Raw genomic sequence first — 23909 nt, forward strand, 5'->3', positions numbered from 1 at the left:
AAAATGTCTAAGATTATTTCATTAAATAATACATAATTTTAGATATTTTATAGATAGAAGAATAGGTTCTATCTTTTATGGTTTCGTTAAGGCATGGCTTAATCAAATTTTAAAAACCATCCACAGTTTATATTCTTCGTTCAATGAAAACAAATAAGTATGACTGGCAAAATTTAGTGTGCACTATTTATGTCGAATCTTCATAGTCACCCTTCGCCACTTTTTATTAATGAATATACATAATCGCAAATAAATTATAGTATATGTGAATAGAACGCTACATTTTAATCACTACAATTTTTAATATATAGTATCTCTGAGGAATTTGACTTATAATAAATAAGTAGCTTAGATTTTTTCAATTCGTGCATTAACGTTATGATTGTTATCTGCTGTAAAGCGCATTCGCGGTATGCATGCATCTAAATAATATGCAAAACGTATTTTATAAACGTACATATTATTATCATTTCGTGTATGCTAATCGGACATAATATAAAATAAGCCAAAGCGCTCGCTGTACCGGTTCGTTCCGGTACACGGTTAGAGATTTATTTAAACTAAATAGATATGAAATGTTACCGTGACCGCAGATTAATAATTATATAATTTAAACCTAGTGGGTATATTCACCAAACCGATACATTAAAAAATGTCAGGATTCTCAAAAGTGTATTATTGTCAAATATGAATGATTAAATTAGTCTTTTCAAGAGATTCACCATTGTTTACTCGGTGTTAATTCATGATAGTGTAGTAGGTATAGTAACTAACTATAAATATAGTAACGCGTTTACCCATGGCCTCTAAAAGGGGAGGCTGGCAGGGCTCTAGCTTGGGGGCCCGAGCTTATGGCGGGGGCCCTACGTGGCGGGCCGACCACTTAAGTGAGATGAACACATACCACAAATTCGTTCTGATAGTAAAAAACAGGCGCATGCGGCGTTATTTCGCGACGGGTCGCATGTTACTTGGCCATCACAAAAGGGGGTCTCGATCAGTGGTCCATAATATAATACCGAGTGCCAACAATTCAATTGGATTTACGTCAAAATGTCAAAAATCTCGAATACACGGAATACCATTTATTTTAGACGGCCAGTTCCGAAGAATACCATTTGGGGAACACTATTAATTGGGGAATATTACACTGCCACTAACCTTAGCTATATGTTGGGGGGCCCACATATACTTAATAATGCTATGGATATGGATATAATATCCTAACATTTTTTTAATTCAACTTTTATGAGGATCGGTTGTTTGCCACATATGATAACAAAACTGCGCGTGAACTTCGTGTAGCCGTATGATTCGAACTCATACAACAATGCGCAGGTATTATAATATCTGTTTCAATGTGGGCAAACAATATAATGTTTATAAAAATATATCAGTATTTTAGGAGTTCTCGTATTTCGAAATTTGAACACAATACCTATAACGCTATAACATTTTTTACAGCTATCGATCGGATGATCGGTAAACTGTTTAGTGTTTACATAAAATATATTTGAATTTAGGCGAACAATTTCCATAATATAAGCGTGTTATAAAATAATATTATATAATGTGGGGACTATATCAATATTTGTGATATATTCTAGAGGTGGGTATATTATTTATGGCCAATATTTCTATCAATACGAACTGTAGGTATATGGCATCGACCTGTCAATCCATCAATATAAATATAGGTCAGTCATTCCCAACCCTTGTTGTTTGGCAGAACCGTTTGAAACATCTCGAGGGACCCCTAACTTACTTTGCTATCACACATTAAGGTGCAGAGGGGTAAATTACAAAATATACGTGTAAAAACAAACATAAAAAATATTGATTAAAAGCAGTAGTCAGTGACATTCACAACGTAAGTCTTATTTATTACCATCAATTTTTGAAGTTTCGAAGAACTCCTGCGCATTTATTCTGTACACAGGCTGCTATCGGCGGCTATCGATGGTAGTTGATCATATTTATGTATTGAGGCGGTTAATTGTTACAATAAGTTAACCGCCTGAACTGTCAAAAAGTGCTATGTTCTAACAGCACCTACCTCTCTTGGCTGTGTTAACTTTTGGAGCGAGATTTTAAACAGCACAACACAAACAACGAGACAGTTTAAACTTATTGTAAATATGATAAACTACCCTCGATAGCCGCCGATATCAGCCTTGTGTATAACATAGATGCGCTGGCATGACTCGCGGTAACCGGTAGGGAATCACTATCATAGGTAAGAGGTTACACGCGAATTGTTATATTTAGGCATAATATTGAATATATTATTGACATATGACAATATCGTGTGGTAAATAAATGATTTCACGCAAATACACCTACAATGTGAACGAATTGATTGACAACGAGGATTGATTGTTTGACAGTCGCTCAATCATAATTTTGTGTGTGATAAAAGTCGTAGTTTTGCGCTGGCGATCTGTGGGTCAGCGTCTTGAATCCACTGCCAAGTATACTTACTTTACATGAATCCAGAGAATGCGTGTTCATATAATGATAAATGCCCTTCATATTATCTATGCTTAGCACACTACTAATTGACGCAGGAATTGAATTAAACCATATAATTTTATCATAAAATTATAATCACATCACACAGTACAATTATTATTAACTAAAGTAAATAAGGGTTAGATCAATGTCACAATTTAGATACTTACCTATTATACTAATACTAAAAAAGTTTAACAACTATGTTGTGAATTTAATTAAAAAACATGCAATCATTCTAGCCGAAGTTTACATTTGAGAGGGAAATTTGAATTTAACACACGAACGTCAATCTAAAAAATATTGTATTGAAGTGTCCGGTAAGTTCGATGTGAATGGTGTATTAGCTATCTGATAATAAATTGAAATTGGTATTACTACAATACAATATAAACGATGTACCAATCTAAATAAAATGCGAACTTTATCTACCTAAAATTCAAAATCTTACCTATCTAGTTTATCTGCACCAATTTTACTTATGTTGTTGTTAGGTCTGCAAATCGACGTTAGCTGACTGACGTTACTTATCAAAGAAAATTTGCAATTTTGTTATCAAACTGGGTCTATTTGACGTAAGTACACTGTTTACATTCGATTGGCATCGGAATAATATTAAGAGAAATTGAAAGCGTATCTGAAAATCGAGAATAACCGGTGCGTCTACATTTTCAACTAAAAGAGAAAACGCCCATTGTATTTAAAGTAAAGTATTAGTTTAACAATCTCTAATGCTAAAACACGGTTAAAAAACAATAAACAAAAGTCCGTCTGACAATAATAATTTAAAGTCATTATTCTCATTGTTATAATAACTGTAAAAAGACAGGAATCGGCCAACCATACTAGACGTATATCACGTTATGTTCCATATACTTGGTACCCAGCCAGAATAAAGGCCTACGGAAAATCAATAAAATATGAATGGAACTCTCAATGATATGACAATCTGAGTGTAGGAAGATTATCAAGACTCACCTGTAGATGTATTGGGACCTTTTTGACAGGTGCTGACATTTTGAGATAAGCAAGCCGGAGCGATTAATCCAAATTAACAGGTGCCTTGTTTTAACTTTATTTTCGTACACTCACCGGAGGACTGACAGACTGATAATGTTATTTTTTTGTGTTTTCGCGCAAGCGCAGATATAGGCCGAGCGAGGGCGCTACTGCGCACTGTCATATTGTGAGGAGAAGTATAGAAGGCAACATGCCGGTAGAAAACAATGGCACCCAATGCTTACGGGCCCTTTTAATTAATTTTGTAATTAACGTGTTAATTTGCATTTGAAAAGTAATTAGCAAAAACACAATTTTGTGCGGCCCGTAAACATTGGGTTAAAGTAAAAACAAACGATTTCGGAAGAAAATGAAAAAATATTGTTTATTTAAAACTGCAAAAAAAATCCAGTAGACCACGACATCTCAATTAAGTACGTACATAGTGACGTCCCGTGGGGGTAAGCAGATTGAGCGTCGCTTGGGGCGGCAGTTACCCAAAGGGCGGCAAATCTATAGATAGCTACTTAAACTTAGTAATAACGGAAATATCTTTCCATTAAAAAAAAAACAACAATTTGTCAGGTTCGCGATGTCTAGTTTACTTCCGTTGTCCTTGAACGCCACGTTTTTGATGAACAGCAATGACACGTGCATACATAAATTAAAATTTATCCAAATATGTTTGCCAGTCAGTTTTGGAAGTTGTCAGGTGTATTTTTTAAATGTACCTACCTAAGTATCTGAAACCGTATACTCGCAATATTGTATATTGAAGCAGAGATGGCATTTAAATTAGATTTAGTTGTATACTTATGTCTTGTTAGTAATTTATCTATACAACACATTTCTTAGATATTTGAATCACGAAAGGATGTTAAAAAGTACTGTACAAAAAAATGTGGCGGCATTTTGGAACTGCGTAGGGATGGCATTTTGTCTAGGGATGTCACTCTACCTACATTATAGAGATAGTTCTAGTTTCATATTATGGGATACGATATGGGTATGCACATTTATTGTCATTTATTTGTTTATGAACGGTACATATACATTCGAAATTAAATATTTAAATTAAAACAAATAGTTATTTATGATAATTATTCAATGCTTTATGCACGAGCGCATTATTTTAATGCTTTGGATATTGCCTCCTTCTAAGTTTACCCGACGTTATATTAGGTTAGTTTCAAAAACTGTCCATAGATGTATACTCAAAATAATATTATTGAGTTTCCAGCATTATAAACTAGATGGCAGTAGTTTCTACTGTACTTTGGATGTTCATAAACGTCAAAATAGCATCTTTGTTGTTTTGAATAAAAAGCAACACAAATTCATTAAAATCCTCGCAGTTTTTTGTGAAATATTTAATAGAACGATATGTCTTTGTTATATTTAACTAATATGTCTTATTTATAATGTATGGAAGAATAACTCATTTTTACTAAGAACCGATATTATTAATAGGCTTTATTATTTTCTATTGAAAGCTTTTAAAACTACCAAGCTCAATAATTATTGTTTATAGAAGTACTTGTGAAATTATTATAATTCAATGAAAACGGTTTTAGTGGTAAACATTGTACAATAATTAATATTTTCTAATTAGAATCTGATAAGCCTAGCATTTTCGCTGTTCCCGTTAAAAGAAGAAGACGATAACATAGGGGTAGTGTTTTTCCAGGCGCCTGTATTGCCTGAAAAGGCAGTGAAATGTCAGTGGCATAGTACCTACATAGTGCATATAAGTGGAGAAAATTTTCGCCTAGCGTATTGAAACAGTTTCGCGATGTGTGTTATTTTCACCGAAAATCGATGTGACATTTTGTGCGTATCCTTTTAGTGGGATATTCTGTTTGTTAGAAACCCGCATGCCGTCGCTACACCTGCAGCCAGGAGTCCAGGTTAGAATTTTACACCATTATATTTAGCGATTTAAATGATTGAAAACGATTGAAGAAGAATAATAACTGGCCTGTTGATATCAAATTAATCAATATATATAAACAAATAGACCTTATTAATGTCATTGGCTGCTATTAACTATACCTATTATTGCAGTTGTAATTATTATTTCTTCTATTGTCATATTGTGAAACGAAAATATTTTGATGAAGATGACATCTCGTTCTCTACGTCCACAATGTGGACTATCTAATTAGGATTAAAAAATACATGGATTGAGTATATTCTAATAAAATAACGTGTATTCCGATACTATTAATTAAGATTTCTTTATTACGCCGTCAATAATAAGGTTTTTCCATAAGATAATCCTTGAAAGGTTACGTACGTACACGAAATACACACATAGTCGATAGTAATAAACAATATGTATCCATGAACTACCCAACGTCATTGTTTATTATAAAATAGGTACCTATATCTTAAATATCGATAGACAGCACACGTACATCGAAAAAGGACTAAATTCTGGATATCTGGATACTCCATACAGGGTCGGATTTGCTATAGTGCTAAACTGCTAAATGGTCTATATCCCAGCGCCCCCGAATTAGTAGGGGCCCCAGAGCCAGAAAAATAAACTGAATCTTGATTAAAATATAATATTATTGAAATAAATTGCAGAAAAAAATCACCGGAAAAATATTTACAACGCACAACTACGAGAAAAATGTTTTTTGGGGTTCATTTTGAAAAAATATATCCATACCTATTATTTTTAATGCGTTGGAAGGGAGCAGGGCAGCGTTCGAAATGGACAATTTTACTAACCGGAGCGCTCGGTAATTTTCCAGAAATATTTATATACTTATTATTTTATGTATTGTATAAAAATAAGTGTACATATTCGATCAAGATTAGACGGTCAAATGTAATAACAGTCTCGCTGCATGGAAGATTAGGATTAGGAAGATATTTACCGAACCGGAATGCAATATTTAATTTTTCCACGAGTGCGTTTTGGTCCATTTAGATTTTAGAGCGCTGAAGCGGGGTTGAGAAAATCTAACAGGTGCAACTGACTTCCACATTTACCCCACCTACTTCTACTTCTAACTTCTCGTCGTATCAAACGCGGAATAACGCATTTTCCAGGGACATTCCCAATACCCAGACATTCCGAGCTTTGATTCTATCGATAGACACCTGGCCTGCAGGTATAACTAAGGGTTATTGCCACATCCACACGTGGTTTTCAAAGGTCACAATTATTAGGATTGTAAGTGTCCATTTGTGTCGTCCGCTATCTTTTTTTTATCCGTATCGCAATATTAAAGCAAATGTTGGATAATTGTACCATTTTCTGAATGGTACGAGTCTTCCAGTGGCGACGAGCCTTGCGTATCGTAGAATGTCAGAGGAGCTGGGCCAACCCATTCAGAAGACTGTTTGACAGCCAATGAGCCAAATCATCCAGGTCACCATCCTGAGACCCGAAAACCACTACATGTATGTTCGTATTGCATTTCAGTTTTTAATTTTGCAACTTGTGAATGTAATATAATAAAAATTAACATTGAATAATTATAATAATTTTATTATGACATGCGCCAATGTAACAATTTTGTTATTAGCGTGATTCTGATGAAAAGCTCGCGCGTTAGAATTCAAATTATTAAACCGTAATAAATTAGGTTTTGGCGCCCTCAATTAGCCCAGGCCCCCTTCAAGTATAAATCCACCCCTGCCTTCATATTAATATTCTATTGTACATATAACATTTTTTTCGTTAGGTTAATGAGTAAGTAGGAACTTGATTTGACTGACAATATATAAAGCCGAAAAATAAAAACAAAACATAATGAACAGTATAACAGCGTTGGTATTATTGCCAGATAAAATTTGTTGAAAATAAAAATACTGTACCTAAAACATATGTTATCATCATCATCAGCTTATTTCCATCCACTGTTGGATGAAGGCCTCCTCAAGCTCTCTCTAGTCTTCTCGGTTCAATGTTCTTCGTTGCTACGTCATTCTACCGAACCGTAATATTTCATCAATCCAACCTTTCGTCGTCTTATATCCCTCGGGTAATTACTGTTGGATTGTCGCATTCATCTAGCGTCCATCTTACCTGCATTGTGTCCGACCTATCTCCACTTAAGAGTTTTGGTGCACTTAATTATGTCGAATACGCTTGTTTGCTTCCTTACCCATTCTATCCTTTTTATGTCTTAAGGCGCAATGTCCAACATACACACCTCCAAGCCACGTTGTGCAACTCTTATTTTTTACAACGTTTTTCTTTGCTCGTATTCTTATTTGTCCGGTGGTTCTTTGTCCGATGGTTCTTTGTCCGGTAAAAATCTTGCAATCGATTTTTAACTAACTTCCCGACTAGCTAGACATTTGAAACTTTTAGAATATATCAGAACACAATGCCAATGCATTTTTTGAATACTTTTAGCCATCTTTAGGTACAATTGAATTCATTTTCAGTTAATTCTGTTTTCTATGAAAAGTTATTTCGACACTATTATTGGTTGCTAGGGGTCTGAGGTCCTAGCAACTAAATTATTAATATATACGTGCGTTACTATGGAAATAAATATGAATGTCAAAATGACATTTCAGTATTATTTCTATCAAATACAATTTTTTTTGATCGTTTAAATTAGTCAAGTCAAGTTTATATGATTCAACAGAAAATTTAAAACCGTTGTATATAAAAAGTTCTTTTTATCTTGTAATTATTTAATTTAATGTAGGTACTATGCAATATTTGAGAAATCGGTATGTAGGTCACTTAGCAATACATTTAAAATAGCCAAAAAAAAATAACTATGTAGGCACCTATTATAATCTACCTATATATTTGTGCAGGTAAACATTTTTTAGTTTAAATTTAAATAATTTGACGCGTTTAAAATCAATTGAAATATCCTCGTTTTGTGGCTGAGTTTTATAACCTAACCTTAGAGTGCTCTACATTGCACGACCATTGCAAATCCTCGCCAATCATCAGTCACTATGATAAAATGATCGCACTCAAAACAATGATTTGCAACATATTATCTCATTAATGGCTTCAATTAAAGCTGATATTATGATAGTTTTTTTTACGAAATATTCATAATAAGAGACTAACTACTTCAGACGATTCTAATTAGAAATACTGACAATAGTTACGAAAAGATGAGTCGGTGACTGATCGTGCAATTAGGCCTTTATTTTACAAATCAATAGTGCTACCTCATCAAAAAAATAATCCTATTAATACCCTCAAAAGTTTGGTGGAATAGAAACAGTGCGCGTGTAGGCAACTAATACCCCGTTTATACGTGCATTTATTTATTGCTGACAGTACGTATTATCGCGGCCACAACAAAAAAATGTACTTACGTGTAAACATGTATTATCCTGCAGTTGCAATATTGCATGCATGAATCAAAACAGTTAGGAAGCTTCTGAATTTTCATGCGACAGTTGAGAATTTTTCGATCTGCGCCTGCGCAGTAGAACGATAGTTGCGAACCTGCCAGCAAAAAGACGAACTACGAACGAATTTTGAGGTTAATCGATTTTCACTTCCTTTTAAATAGTACCATAAAATGACAACATCGCGTCTCGCTCACTCTTGAGGATTAGATTGGAAAGACAGTGTGGACTTTTACGTGTAAACAGTTATTATCACGATAGTTTAAAATACACACTATTGCTACCAGCAAATCCATGCACGTGTACAGGCGCTATAACTCGTAAAATATTACGTTAAATAATATGGAACATAATATAATACAAGGTATCTGATTGTTTTATCAGTTTCGCTTTATGAAAAAAAACAAATGATTAGGTAAATGATTTCAGTGTAATCATTAGAGTAGAAAATGTAAATTACGTTTGTATCAATGATACACAACAGGTGAGTGCGTAAAAAGTATGATCTTGATCTTTGTTCTCAGTTCATGTTTTGACCCGCTAACTGAGCTAACCGAGATTGTTATATTACAATGTAAAGAAATAAATATGTCGTGTTCAGTTCTATTCAACTTTGTACCTGTTTTGTTACTAAATTATATATTTTCGAATCGATCAAGTATTTTATATTTTAGAGTTCATCAATTATTATAAAAATACTTACCGTTAGTCGATTTGTTGAGTATCTAGTACCTACATACAAAACTACATACTAGGTCGATTTTTATGTGAAATGAGCTTAAAACCTTTTTTGAAAACATATTTTATCTCTCTCTATTTTTGGGTTAAAAGGGTCAATCATTAGTTAAATTTAATCTGTTAAAAATCTATTCGAAATACTGCACACCTTCATGAATCCCATTCAAATTCACTAAATAAAATAAAATAATACTTTGCGAATAGCGTTTTATGTGGATAGGTACAATATCTATATTTAATTTATAAAACTTATTTTTCATAAAATGCTCTCCTCAGATGTTAATATTTTTGGCTTGCGTAGTTTAACCCAATCATCCCAAAATTAGTATTCAATCATATAATTAGTTACAAAATTTTATAAGAATACATTGATTCGATTTAAATGTTATTATCTTTTGACTGAAGAGAATATCTACAAGATTACGTGAATTTTATCCAGTTAGTTGCAACCTTACTAATCAATGTTTAGGGCCGCAAAAACGTATCAATACTTTTCTTTCAATACCGATGTTTTGCGATTTATTTTTCGGAAAAAGTTTCTCGTGGACAAGCATAATTAATTGGTACCGATACTAGCGCCTGTACACGTGCATGGATTTACTTGCACCAATAGTGTGTATTTTAAACTATCGCGATAATAACTACTGTTTACACATAAAAGCGCTGACTGTCTCTTCAAGCGTAAGCGACACGCGATCTTGTCATCGTATGGTGCTATTCGACAGGTTCGGACAGGTTCGGACAAGTTTGTAGATAATCGGTAAACGTCAAAATATTTTATGCGAAGTAGTTCGTATTTCTTCCGGCAGTTTCGCCACTATCGTTCTGTTGCACACGCGCACCGCCATGCTAGTACTAATAGTATTGCGTGAAAGTTCAGAAGCTTCTAAACTTTTTTGATTTATGCATGCAATCTTGCAACTTGTACGATAATACGTGTTTACACGTGCATTTTATTGTTATGGACGCGATAATAATAAGTACTCTCAGCAGTCCATGGACTTGTAAACGGGGTATACTTTTCCGATATGATAAGTATCATACAATATAAGAATATTTGAAATACTTTCTGTTTATCTACTTACCTGACCTATGCGTATGTTTGACTGATCGTATCTGAAAATAAACGTTTTTAATTTGTTATGGGATCCTATGTATATTATGTATGAAAGAGAGGTACCTTGGTGTTTTGTATGCGCACGTTAATAGTGTTTATTTATTTTTTAACGCGGGAAAATGCCTCTCCGCCCGCCATGTTGAGCCTCCATCTTTTAAACTTTGGCGGTTTGTTTACAAAAACGCGCCAAACGATCGCGATTAGATAAAAGTGGCTAGGTCATTGACGGTTCTAAAAATGTGCGAAATAAATTCGTAAACATTACTTTTTAGGTACCACATTATTATCGCGTTTTTCCATTCATTTTCCATGTTTTGTGTTTTTTGATCTATTACGATTTATTTAAATTCTTGTTTGTAAATTATAACGGATTCATACATTCGTATGTTAAATAAAAATATATCTTACATATCTAGATACTCTAGAGTTAGGTAAAACGGCTAACACACAATAATTAACAAACCTGCCGACTTCAACAATCAATCGTGAATATCTGTAAGTAATGAGTAGAATATTTATTTATTTATTTATAAAAAGATTATTACGGCATTACAGCTATTGGCCAATGCGCCATAATACATAATAAATACAAATGTATAAAAATATCTTAATTACAAATAACAATAAAAAGAAAGCATGTGTAAATATTAATGAAATATGATAATTTATACAATTATAAATTTAACCTATTTAATACGTCCACAAACATTATATAGTTAATAAAAAACAAATAAACCTTTATGGTGCCATCAAATTAATAAGCTAATTGCACGATACACAGCATCATGAAACATAACATCTGTCCTGCGACGAGGTATCTTGAAGACCGTGGAGCTACGAGTGATATTGGTGGGAACATGAAAATTAATATTTGCCAGTATATACGGATTGTAAATGAACCCACGAAGAAGTAAAAAGAAATGCTTTATTAAAAGAACAATCACTCTTCGGGTAGACAGGGATTGCATTGATAGCATACCCAGAAGAAAATGATTCGGGAAATTCATTTTATTGTCATTATCATAAGGAAAGAACCCGTATGTTCTTAAGTAGAGAAATCTAAGAAATCTATTGTGGACTCGATCCAACTTAATTGTGTGGATGGACCTATTAGGACTCCAAATAATGCTGGCATATTCAAGAATACTCAACACAAATGATACGTATAATGTACGTAGCACTCAGACGTTTTCGAATGATTTTGAAACCCTCATAACATATAATATAGTAATAAAACTTGTAAGTATAATATAATATTAAATCTCGATTGTACTCACGCCACTAGTATGAAACCCTCGAAAAATCACTAAAAACTACAAAGTAGACTCGATCAGTGGCGTAGCCAAAGATATTGCCCCCCCCCCCCATCTATGCAAAGTGTCTCCACAGTATTTCTAAAAAAATGAAATGCCTTAATCCTCCCCCCCCTCAATGATTTAAAAATGTTTTCGTCTTCCTTCCTACGAATTCATGATACATATTACTACTAGTTTGAACCCAGAACTTGTAGAATGATTGATATTTTAAAATGACACGTTTGCATTGAAACAATATGATACAAATTGACATGTGCATGTGACAATTAAATAGTTTAAAATTGCCATTCGTTTTATATTTAATCTACGTATGTACCAATATACTATTGTGAATGATTTACTCGAAGGGTTATTAAATAGCTATTTCATTAACAAATCGGCCTGATATTCAGGGGCCCCTCTTGTGGTTCAGTCCCAAAGTTTTGTATACTCGTAAGATGAGCTAGCTACGCCACTGCACTCAATAGATTTAGTTTAGGAAGCTGGGTATCTTTGAAAAGAAGGTGGCGTGTGGCGAGGACGATACAACCACGCTCTATTTATATGTGTGGTACAGTGCAAGTACCTGGTCATCTTACATGTTAAAATGGGGCTTTTTTGTTGGACAAGCCATGTCTCAAGAATAGAAGACATAATATAATCATTTTACAAAATTTCAACTACGAATGTTTGGCTGATGCGTGCAGAATGGTGATTTTGAATGATTGGTGAACGCTACGGTGGTCCTTAATATTGAAATTAGCTAAGTATTTCTGCCTAGGTGTTGCTGCCATGGAAATTCATTCTGGCGAAGGAAAATGCTATGTGTCGGTTTTGAGGTTTGTCCAATGATGTTTTTAAAAAAAAATTCGGCCCCAGGGCTATAGTCCTTTTAGACATATGGAAAATCTGGCCTTGCTCCCAGGCCCCTCTTTAATATACGTATTTTGTGGTGTTTGGACTCTTTATAAATATAATAGAATTCCTGAAGATAAGGCAACGGAGGAACCTTGCAGAAAATGAGGTGGGAGTGGATGGCATTTTCTGAAGTCGCCCAAGATCAACATTTGGTTATAATAGTGTCGACGATGAATGAATGTGGGTTTACTAGATGTTATTAAATACTTTGTTTTAATACTGTATGAGAATGTAATTATTTCCTTAAAACTGTGAAAGAAAAGAATCGGAATATAAAAATGTCGGATCTTTTCCGTTCTACCTACGACATTTTCTTCCATTTTCTTTTGCCGCACAAATAAATCAGCGGGGTGTCATTTTTATGTGATGTTATAGCCAGCCAATTTAGGACGATGGTGTTGATAATGAAAGCTTACAATATAAAAGAAATATTACGACCGTCATTTTATTACATTATTGCAGTGGGAGTAAAGACGGGGTGGAGAAAATCTAAAATAACATCGATCTGCGTGGGGATCATGTCTTGTTACACTTAGCGGGAATTTAAAAAAGGGTTTATCTGGCATATTTAAGTACACTGAAGCGCCAAGCGAAAGATCTTGGGATTATTTTTGATTCTTCATTATCTTTTCACTCGCATATAACTTCTACAGCTCTACGTGCGAGTAAAGTTCTAGTATTCATCATGCGACAATCCAAACCATTCATGAATCCAAATGTCTAACGTACACTCTATGTCTCATTAGTGCGTAGCATTCTTGAATATGTGTCGATTATCTGGTGTCCTTATGAGGTTTGCTTTAAGCTTATTTTAGAACGCGTCCAGAAGAAAATTTTTCGATGTCTTTATTTTAAGACATAATAATTATTATTATTATTTTATACAATTCTCTCTTCTCTCTTGTAAGGGTCATATTTGTTATAATGTAAATCTCATGTTGTGCACGTCTTGAATTTCGATTTGTTATGTCCACAATGTTTTGTTTTTGAATTGATTGTAAAATTGATCTATTTTAACAGTACTTATAATGTTCTCAGGGAATATTTCATTCCCACAAATCGTTACATTATGTTAAACGCCTTTCCTTCTCATGGCGTTACGTGATATATATCTCTCTGAGAAAAAAATCGTTCATCGATATATTGTTTAATACCTCCGGGCATGCAGTTAAGTTGTTCACACTTTAACAGGATTGTTATCGAAGTGTCTGATAATATAATATGTTCTGTGGACAATTTCTCCTTTTTGTCTATAATATTCATTATTTTGTTTAATTGCATTGCAAAATAGCTGTGTATTTGTTAGATAGAATTAATGTTTGGTGTCTTTCTGTTTTTCGGCGAACAGCACGCTTCTATTTAATCATTTATCGCGCACTACGTAAATATTTGCCCAGAGCAGATGGCTGGAGTGTGCTTAGGTATTATTATAATAATAATAAATAAAATCGCATTTATGACAGAGTGTGGTATTAAAATTATTGAGCATGACGCGTTGATCGCATATCAATGCATTATGAATCGTATCCGGAGAAATTGATCATCGCACATCGCCTGGATAATATAATAATTATTGATAGTCAGAACATTAAAATTGATCGTGTGAAAAATTAGACATACGGATTTAATTTATATATTCACGGTGAGTAGTACCTATGTCTGGCGTGAGTAATTCATTTATTATTATGAAATAATTCTTCTATAATTCATAAAAAATATACTTACTGCTTATTTCCATATCATATTTCCCAAAAACATACATATAATTTTTTATTGATCTATCTATTTATTGTCATGTCCCCCACTACTGTGAATCCTGACTAGTTTTAAATGTCTTATTTATGTCTCTCCAGCGATCCCTGTGTTCCATCGTCCGCAAAGATTAAAATACCTGTAGCATCTGCGAAACACATCTAGCGCGAGATCAATACTGTTTACGGAAAGATATTGTCATTGGAGTTTTTATAATAATTGATGTTTCATTAGATTGCAGTCTAAGGCTATTTGGAATTCAAACGTTTTAAAGTCAAATACATCCTCGGATTTATTAACTATTTATAGGAACAGCCTTGCTGGTTGTGAGATAAGATAAAGATCAAAGTACTAATACTCTCACAATTTATATTGTTTCCATGAAGTGTGTTACTGAACAAATGTTGCATCAAAATATTGTATTTTTTTTTTAAATTTTGCTACTGAATCCCTCCAATATAGATTATCCTCCCCCTTAAGGGCTAAGTAGAGGCAAGAGGAAAGAATTTTACACACGCATTGAGCTTGGAATTTCTCAATTTTTTCGAGAGAAAAGATTCGAGAGTCCTCGAATTCAAGTATTTTTTCCCTGAAGAATTCGAGACTGGTTTTTTTTAACTCATCCAAAATTTAGAGGCGAATCCGCTTGAAATCAAATTCGAGACATTTTATCATTAGAAAAATTTTCATTTCAAAAGTGATGAATTAAAAAAAGGGCTATTTCGGTCGGCAGCATTCTTTTTCCGTTTTATCTCCTCTTTCTTATTTTTACTTAGTAAAAATTTCTAGAGTTCTCAAGATTCTCACTGATGATTTCTCGAGAAATGAAAATTCTTGAAATTTTGAAATTAAGAACGAAGATTTGAATTTTCTGATTATTACTCGATAACAACCTCTGTACACGCACGTCGCACCTGCAACATTATATTATGGGACCTAGTAGGTATATGAAATTGAAACGGAAAAAGGTTTACAATTATTAATGATAGAATTAGTTTAAAGTCATTGCATTGCAGATTCATTTAAATAACAATATTATCACTTGAACCTAATTTGAACACAATCTTTGATGCACTCAGTCATTCGGATTGATAAACCATTAAATAGTATGCGGATATAACTAAGATAAACTCCGAAAGTAAAATTTTGTAAGGAATTAACGGTGCACTAGAGGTGAGTTGGAAATACTGTCACCAGTTTGTGTACTCAAGTTTCGGATGAAACTACCCATACTAAATATTTGTGGCCCAATAAACTTATTCCAAAAAACTTGTGATGATATCATCGCGAGTCGCTGTTCTGTGAACTCGCCAGTTGGTAGACTTTCAACACTATTGACATTAAATGCGCACGAACGAAATACGAGTAGCACTTGAATATAGGTATATTTTAATTTATTAGTCTATTGCGTTCGAATGTATGAATAATAATAGGTCATAAATTTTGTGTCGCAGCACAGTGGTGAGATGACGCACAGGCTTAGGCTTGTTATATACCGCTCAAAACACGTTTAAAATTTTAAAAAAAATCACTTATTAATTTTTGTTAACAATAATATTGTAACCTAACAGAAAGACAACTCATACATTTAAAATTTTATAATAAATGGGACTTTTCGACAAGCGAAGCTCAGCGTATTTTTAGCGATTATATTGAAGCCGATACACAGTCTGAGTTCCCTGAGCCGATACGTATTTTAAAATACTAATAATATGGGGTTGGTTTTAGTTTCAGTTGAGTATGAAACTTTTGTCGCATACGCACGCCAAATGATCTATATAGTATTCCAATTCCAAATACTAGTAAGTATTTTGGAACACGTTTATAAACTAAGTATTTTTTATACTGGTAGTAAGTACCTATACTTAGTCTTCAAAATCGACCAGTTTTCCCATCTTTACGGTGCACGCGTTGTAATACAAAATGTTATACCGCCTCAATTTTTGTACAAAAATATGCAGTCAAATACACTGAACCAATAATTTCAATATTCATCAATAAAAATAATCGCCTCATAGGTACTTACATAAAATGAAACGTCAAAACGGTCGGCGATTTTTCAACGTACCAACGTATATAGACTATGAGCTAATTGGCTACAAATTCGATCATACAACACGTTATGATTTCCTCGAGTTATAGTCCAAAAATGATTTGATAATAAATAATACGTATTATGTAATATTATTATTTGTAAGTAATTATTAATTACTGTTAGAATTATTACTAATGTTTGGTTTCCTTGTGTGAGCACGTAGATGTCGAGATCAAACAAAAAAAAATCAGAGATAACGGCCGTAAATATTATTGAATCTTTTTAAAAGTCTCATTCAAATAGTTTCTTTGTAGCATCCATGTCCATGTTGCGTGTTATTGAAATGTGTAAATTGTAGGTAAGTAAGTTGCGATGTCTGTAATCAAATCATTACTTACATAAGTCCGCCTAATTCAGTGTCAACTTGACATGCCACTGACAGACGTCTTTTCTTTACAACACATGCTTTGCCTAGTATGAAAATATATTTATATAAAAAACAAGTGTCTTTATTATTAATATTTTCCTTATTGAGATGAATGCACAGCCTATCAGAGGAAAATTCAAAATACGAAGCTTGCAATTTGAAATAATGTATTGATATTTTACCTTTCCCCGCCGACCATGTCCGATCCTATTAAGATCATAATATGGGCCTCCATAGAGTGGAGGTTTGTATTAATAAAATTTGTTTTGACGAGAAATGGATGTCAACCACTTGCTCAACCTATTAGGTACATACTCTGACTCTGAATTTGAAAACAATATTTGTGTACTTGCCAGACCCAGGATTCGAACCTGGGACCCGCGACGCTATAGGCCGATGCTTAAGCCGAGCGGCCATCGTGGGTGTTTACCTTTTACAATATTTTAATTAATCAATAAGTAGGTACGTGTTTAAAAAAATAAAAAGAAAAATATTTTTTAAAGGTCAAAGATTAACTTACAATTGAAAAAACTTTATAAAATGTGAATCCGTTAAATGTTCGCATATTATTATTACATATTATTTTATAGGTATGTTTATCATTAACATTTGTTAGTTTATTAAGTATTTAAAAGCAAATAGCAAAATATTTTCAATTTCATAATTTCAATATATTTTGTATAATTGAAAAACATCGATTTTTCTAAAAAAAAAAGTTTAACTTGAAATCCTTTTTATTTATATCAAATCGAGTGTCAAATCTTTTTAATGATTTTAGAGGCGTATTGAATAATCAAAATAAAAGTTTTCAATAAAATATAAAATATATTAGGTATGTATTTAAATGCATGCGAGCTTCTAGACAATTCAGTCAATAAATAAAGTCTGTATCTAACAGCACAGCCGATATGTTTTGTGTCGTTATGTAAGATTTGAAGAAATTCGAGCTAAGTACCTACAGAATTCGTACCAAAGTATTATATATTTAAGACACAATTCACCTTATTGTGGTGTTTATTGGACACCAAACTGTTTTTTTGACACTGGATGTCTTGTAGGTACAGATGAATAGACATGTCTTTCAGACGTCTTTGTTCGTCACAAGTAAATTATATTATATATTTAGTATGTTTCGCAATTTATTATCTGTTACCTAATGATGTAATAGTGTATATATACACTTACTTATTTTTATCTATTGATCGAAAGAAAATATTGTCTGGAAATATACTATATTTTATACTCCGCAATTAGGTACAACCGCAATTTTTGATAACGTCTTTTTTACTGAAGGTAAGTAATCGCCTTTAATTTTGAATATTTAAAAAATTTGGCTGGATTGTGGCGCTTACCATTTTTTTATTCCTTACTAGCTGAAGTACCCGGCTTCGCACGGGGTTGCTTCGTGGTTATATTTATCTTAGATATTTGAAAAATAATAAGAGGTAATTATTTCTTTAATATTAAAATATCTGTGTAATACAATATGGCAATATGAAAATAATTATAATAGGAGTAAAGGTCAAACATAAGAACACTAAATTAATATCGAATCCAAAATATGAAAACGTTATTAATGTTATAAATATGTAGTAAAAAAAAAAATCAAAATTGGATGGAACAAACAAACAACAAACTTTGTATGTTATATAATAATAATTTAGAAACCGCACACAACTGACAAAAGTTTCATCGCAATCGGATGAATGGTATAGGAACGCATACGAATAGTATAAGAAGATGATTTTATAATTCAGAAACCTTCGTGGGCATGCGCATGACAACTCACCAAAGTTTCATTGCAATCGGATTAATGGTATAGGAACGCATACGAATAGAAGAAGAAGAAGATGGTTGTACTAATTCAAAAACTTTCGCGGGCTTGCGCACAACAACTGGTCAAAATTTCATCACAATCGGATGAATGGCATAAGAACGCATACAAATAGAAGAAGATAGAATAGAAGAAAAAGAAAATAGTTGTAACAATTCAGAGACCTTTGCGGCGTGAGCACAACAGTTGATCAAAATTTCATTGCAATCGGATGAATGGTATAGGAACGCATACGAATAGAAGATAGAATAGAAGAAGAAGATGGTTGTACCAATTCAGAAACCTTCGTGGGTGTTGGCACAATTACTGACGAAAAATTTGTTGCAATCGGATGAATGGAATAGAAACGCATACCAATAGAAGAATATAGAATAGAAGAAGAAGAAGAAGAAGATAGTTGTACTAATTCAAAAACCATTGCGGGTGTTACCACAACAACTGACGAAGGTTTCATCGCAATCGGATAAATGGTATAGGGACCATACGAATAAAAGAAGATAGAATGAAGAAGAAGAAGAAGAAGATGGTTGTACTAATTCAGAAACCTTCGCGGGTGTAGGCACAATTACTAACGAAAATTTTATTGCAATCGGATGAATAGAATAGGAACGCATACGAATAGAAGAATATAGAATAGAAGAAGAAGAAGAAGAAGATGGTTGTACTAATTAAAAAACCATTGCGGGTGTTACCACAATAACTGATGAAGGTTTCATTGCAATCGGATGAATGGTATAGGGACCATACGAATAAAAGAAGATAGAATGAAGAAGAAGAAGAAGAAGAAGATAGTTGTACTAATTCAGAAACCTTTGCGGGTGTTGGCACAATTACTGACGAAAATTTTATTGCAATCGGATGAATGGAATAGGAACGCATACGAATAGAAGAATATAGAATAGAAGAAGAAGAAGAAGAAGAAGAAGAAGAAGAAGAAGATGGTTGTACTAATTCAAAAACCATTGCGGGTGTTACCACAACAACTGATGAAGGTTTCATCGCAATCGGATAAATGGTATAGGGACCATACGAATAAAAGAAGATAGAATGAAGAAGAAGAAGAAGATGACGATTTTTCTAATTTAGAAACCTTCATGGGTGTGCATACAACCACTTGCCAAAATTTCATTGCAATCGGATGAATGGTATAGGAACCATACGAATAAAAGAAGATAGAATGAAGAAGAAGAAGAAGATGATGATTTTTCTAATTCAGAAACCTTTATGGGTATGCATACAACCACTTACCAAAATTTCATTGCAATCTGATGAATGGTATAGGAACGCATACGGGACAGACACACAGACAGACAGACATACAGACAGACAGACATTCATTTTTATATATTAGTATAGCCTATACTCTTCCCGCAAGTGCAAGCAATAAGTTTACAAAGTTTTATCGCAATCGGATGAACGGTATGGCTGCGCATTAAATACGAACAAACAAACACACAAATATTAATTTTTATATATTAGATAAGTGATATTTTTTCATTATAATATGTACGTATATATATACTTAGGTATATATTCTTTTTAACATTAAAACAGGCCACTAGGCCAAATTACATTAATATAGTGAAACAGCAGCGTATTCAGTGATATAAGTGAAACAATCACAAATACTCAGGTTTTGAGAAAATCACTAAATGTATTGTGTTGTGACCTCACCGGAAATCGAACCCGTATCCCTTGGATGAAAGGTTCCCGCCCTACGCACTTGCCTAGGAAGACCGCATATTTCGGAATGTATAATTATAACACAGACGAAATACATGTGGTGATTTCAATCATTTTATCAAATGTGACCCTCTTTGTTCGACGTGAGTTATGTCGTGATTTATTAGTTCCCGATAAAACCATACTAGGACACAATCCTCCCTTATAACACCTCAATATTGAAATGGACACGTTAACAGGCTAGGTTAATTAATATATGAATATGAATAGCCACTTCTATTGCAGACTTTATTTTTAATCTATTAACGAAATGCATTTGTGTGTACGTAGATGGAAAAAAATAATCGGATTCTTGCCGACCTGTTAGCAGGATAACTAGTATTACTTAGAGTCATGAGTACGGATTTTCGACAGTAAAATGTCTTCTCATCAGTCCAGTAGCGTAGCTATAAATGTTGGACCCTTTGTAAAAATCATGTATTTACATTTGTGTTTCTAAAAATTAAATGCCATAATTTTCCTTCGCATTTTGCTATACACATATAGTAATTGATTCATTCTATTACAAGAATTAGTGTTTTAAGAGGAAATAAATGAACTAATTGATTAAAAAATATGTTCTCTTTATTAGCTTTCCTATTACGAATCCATGGTACCAATTTAGATCCAAACATTGTAAGATGACTGATCTTTTAAACAAAAATGTTTTCATTACAGAAAAATAAATCCATTGGAAAGATGTTTTACTACTACGAGTATTTTATGACTATATCAACACACATACTACGGTTGCAGATTTTCGTGTGTATTATTTGTAATCTAAGTATATTTTCGTGAACGGCACACAATTATTAAATATACATTTCATTAACAATTATTATCGGATTGAGATTTAGTCCCCCTTGTGCAGTTGAGGCAATGATTTGCATACTTTTATGATGAGATACTGTGTCGCTGGATTTAAAAATCAGCCAAGTCGATAATAGATGAATAGGAGAAAAACAGCTTTTTGTTTTCTCAAATACACAGTCACAAGGGTGAAAGTTTATATTATTTCGAGTATAGAATATTTAAAATTAATAAATTCCACATTTTGATAATGCAGAAATGTTAGAAAGCAGTAATTCTTCAGCAATTAACAAAAAAGTTAAAAATACCTAAAGGTGGACTTGGCTGATTTTGAAATGTAGCGACATTACCTACGCCACTGCATCGGTGAAAAAATATAATGATCTTAAAAAATAGCAATAATTAACCTACAATAATTAAGTACTCTATTTGTAATATAGCATAGTCAATGTGATAAAGGGTAATATTGATTATTTGAGAATGTGTTTGATTCTTATCTTATTTGTTATCTACTGTAAAAAAGAATATTATTAATGCAATTATTTATGAGAAATTTGCGTTTATTGGCAACGCATTCAGATTAAAATTGATGTAATATATAAATCATGTCATAGCTCATTTTTTTCATATGATTATGTTTAATATCACGTGATAAAAGGGTTAAGCAACGTACTATGAAATATGAATGCTCGACCAGCGGAAATAGATTGAAGTTCTAAGCGCCAAAGTGGAGCTCTTTAAAATAGATTTGATTGATTAGAAAGGGTTTTTTCTTCATCAACATGATTCATCTGGTAATCTTTAAGTGGAGCATATGGAACTAAGAATTCCCATCGCTGTTCAATCTTCTTGGGTCTTACCACTCTTGCCAGACTATGCCAGCATCCCAGCTCCCGCCGTATACAAGTTATGGATGATATTTTGCAACTTTATAAGACGCCTGAATCTGGTCAGCATGAAGAAACTGTATTGTACTTTTCGAATAGTTAAAGTTAAAGCATCTGTATCGAGTGACGGATTTCCATGAAGCATGCTTAAATTACCTACTAACCATTGATATACTACTAGATGAGGAGTTCCCATACAAGAGTCATTTTAAAAATGTACCACAAAAGAAGATATTACGAATATCGTTTTATAATATTTCATTGTAGGTATAATGCGTTAAGACCGTTAACATGGATTCCTGAATTTCATCCGTATTGCCCTGGCTGTAAAACTAAATTTGCGTTCTTGGAATAGTGACCCTAAGGGTGTCTGCAACCCAAAGCTTGCAAGCTACCAAAAAATCATGTCTGAGCGGACAGAGCAAGTCGTCATGCGCTGACTATTAGTTAGAGTAAGATGCAAGCTAGATCGGGCTTACTCATAATTTTTGCCAGGTCGTTTTTGAGACAAATATTAAGTGAGCTTATATCGAGTTAAGTCCGCTGATATTAAAACAGTAAGTTTTAACACTGACCGAGTCGCTGAAAATCGGGCGTCATTTTAAGAAGCATATGATTCATCCAGCAGTATATCAATGCTACTAACATTTAAAAAATACGTATTTTTATTGGGTGTAAATATCGAGGATGAAAAATACCAAAGAAGTAGAAACTGGAGTGTTGTCATCATTTGGCCAAAATAGGTTACAAGTAAAGATTCCTGATGGGTCCTGGTAGAAGAAAAACTTCCTGCTTCACGAATTTCAGAAACTGGTATAAATTTGGCACTTTATCCTTTCATTTTAGTAGAGCGGCATGAATTGATCGTCAAAATCGCCGAAGTCCAATGATGTAGCAGATAGACGTTTTATGTTACATAAGTAAGTAAATTTCCGAAATCGAGGTAATTTTGCATTAAAATATTTTTAGGAAGAAAATCATCACTCGTGTTTGGCGAGCGCGTGTTATATGCAAGTTATCTTTGTATTTACGACCAAATTGAATAATTTCTTTAGTTATTTTGTCCGCCTCGTCGCGGGTGGACGTATTTAAAAATTCATAATTTTTAATGAATTTCGCGAAAAATTTTGTATGATTTTCATCGGTATTAAAGTGAAACAGTTACTAGTGTTACAGAGGTGTGAGAGAAAAATCAATATGATTTAACCTTCAATTACTGTTGATACTCTATTTTTATCTCGAGTAATTAGATTATTTAATCGTTATCAGTAAAAGTAAAATTGCTGTGCATTTGTTTAAAATAAGCGTAATTATACTTGTATTATAAAATCTTTAATACACAATGATGGATAGAACGAATAATATTTTAAAATAACATTTGATGATCTAAGATAGCTTAGTTATTAGAAATTATTCTCAATATGCCTACTGGTAGTCTGAGGTTTATTTTATTATCATTTTTTATGACACTACAAGCCTTGGTGGATCTTGGTATTCTCCAGAAACGTTTTCTAT

General features: G+C 33.1%; 2 protein-coding genes across 12 annotated transcripts in view; one reads left to right on the forward strand and one right to left on the reverse strand.

Moving 5' to 3' along the window:
- Positions 1 to 3626, reverse strand: part of CRMP (Collapsin Response Mediator Protein) — a 131148-nt gene extending 127522 nt beyond the window's left edge. For 5 of the 7 annotated variants that reach the window (XM_085953751.1, XM_085953748.1, XM_085953747.1 and 2 more), the window contains exon 1: positions 3490 to 3613. In XM_085953751.1, coding sequence (XP_085809877.1) covers positions 3490 to 3528 — 39 coding nt within the window. In that variant the 5' untranslated portion in view covers positions 3529 to 3613. Of the gene's footprint in view, positions 1 to 3489 lie in introns of all 7 variants that reach the window. The other 2 variants (XM_085953749.1, XM_085953746.1) reach the window with 1 other exon arrangement.
- Nep3 (M13 family metallopeptidase neprilysin 3) overlaps positions 1 to 23909 on the forward strand; it is an 83736-nt gene that overhangs the window by 15143 nt on the left and 44684 nt on the right. For 2 of the 5 annotated variants that reach the window (XM_085953741.1, XM_085953739.1), the window contains exon 1: positions 23465 to 23572. The exons of 1 other annotated variant lie outside the window; for it this stretch is intronic. Coding sequence is in view for 1 of the 4 variants with exons in the window: in XM_085953738.1 (XP_085809864.1) it covers positions 5385 to 5417 (33 nt within the window). In the remaining 3 variants the exon portion in view is untranslated. Of the gene's footprint in view, positions 1 to 5195; positions 5418 to 23464; positions 23637 to 23909 lie in introns of those variants that run through there. 2 more of the 5 variants (XM_085953738.1, XM_085953742.1) reach the window with 2 other exon arrangements.

The sequence above is a fragment of the Rhyacophila brunnea genome, unplaced genomic scaffold (assembly GCF_057557595.1).
Source record: "Rhyacophila brunnea isolate RB1 unplaced genomic scaffold, BYU_Rbru_1.0 scaffold_4, whole genome shotgun sequence".
Classification (NCBI taxonomy): Eukaryota; Metazoa; Arthropoda; class Insecta; order Trichoptera; family Rhyacophilidae; genus Rhyacophila; species Rhyacophila brunnea.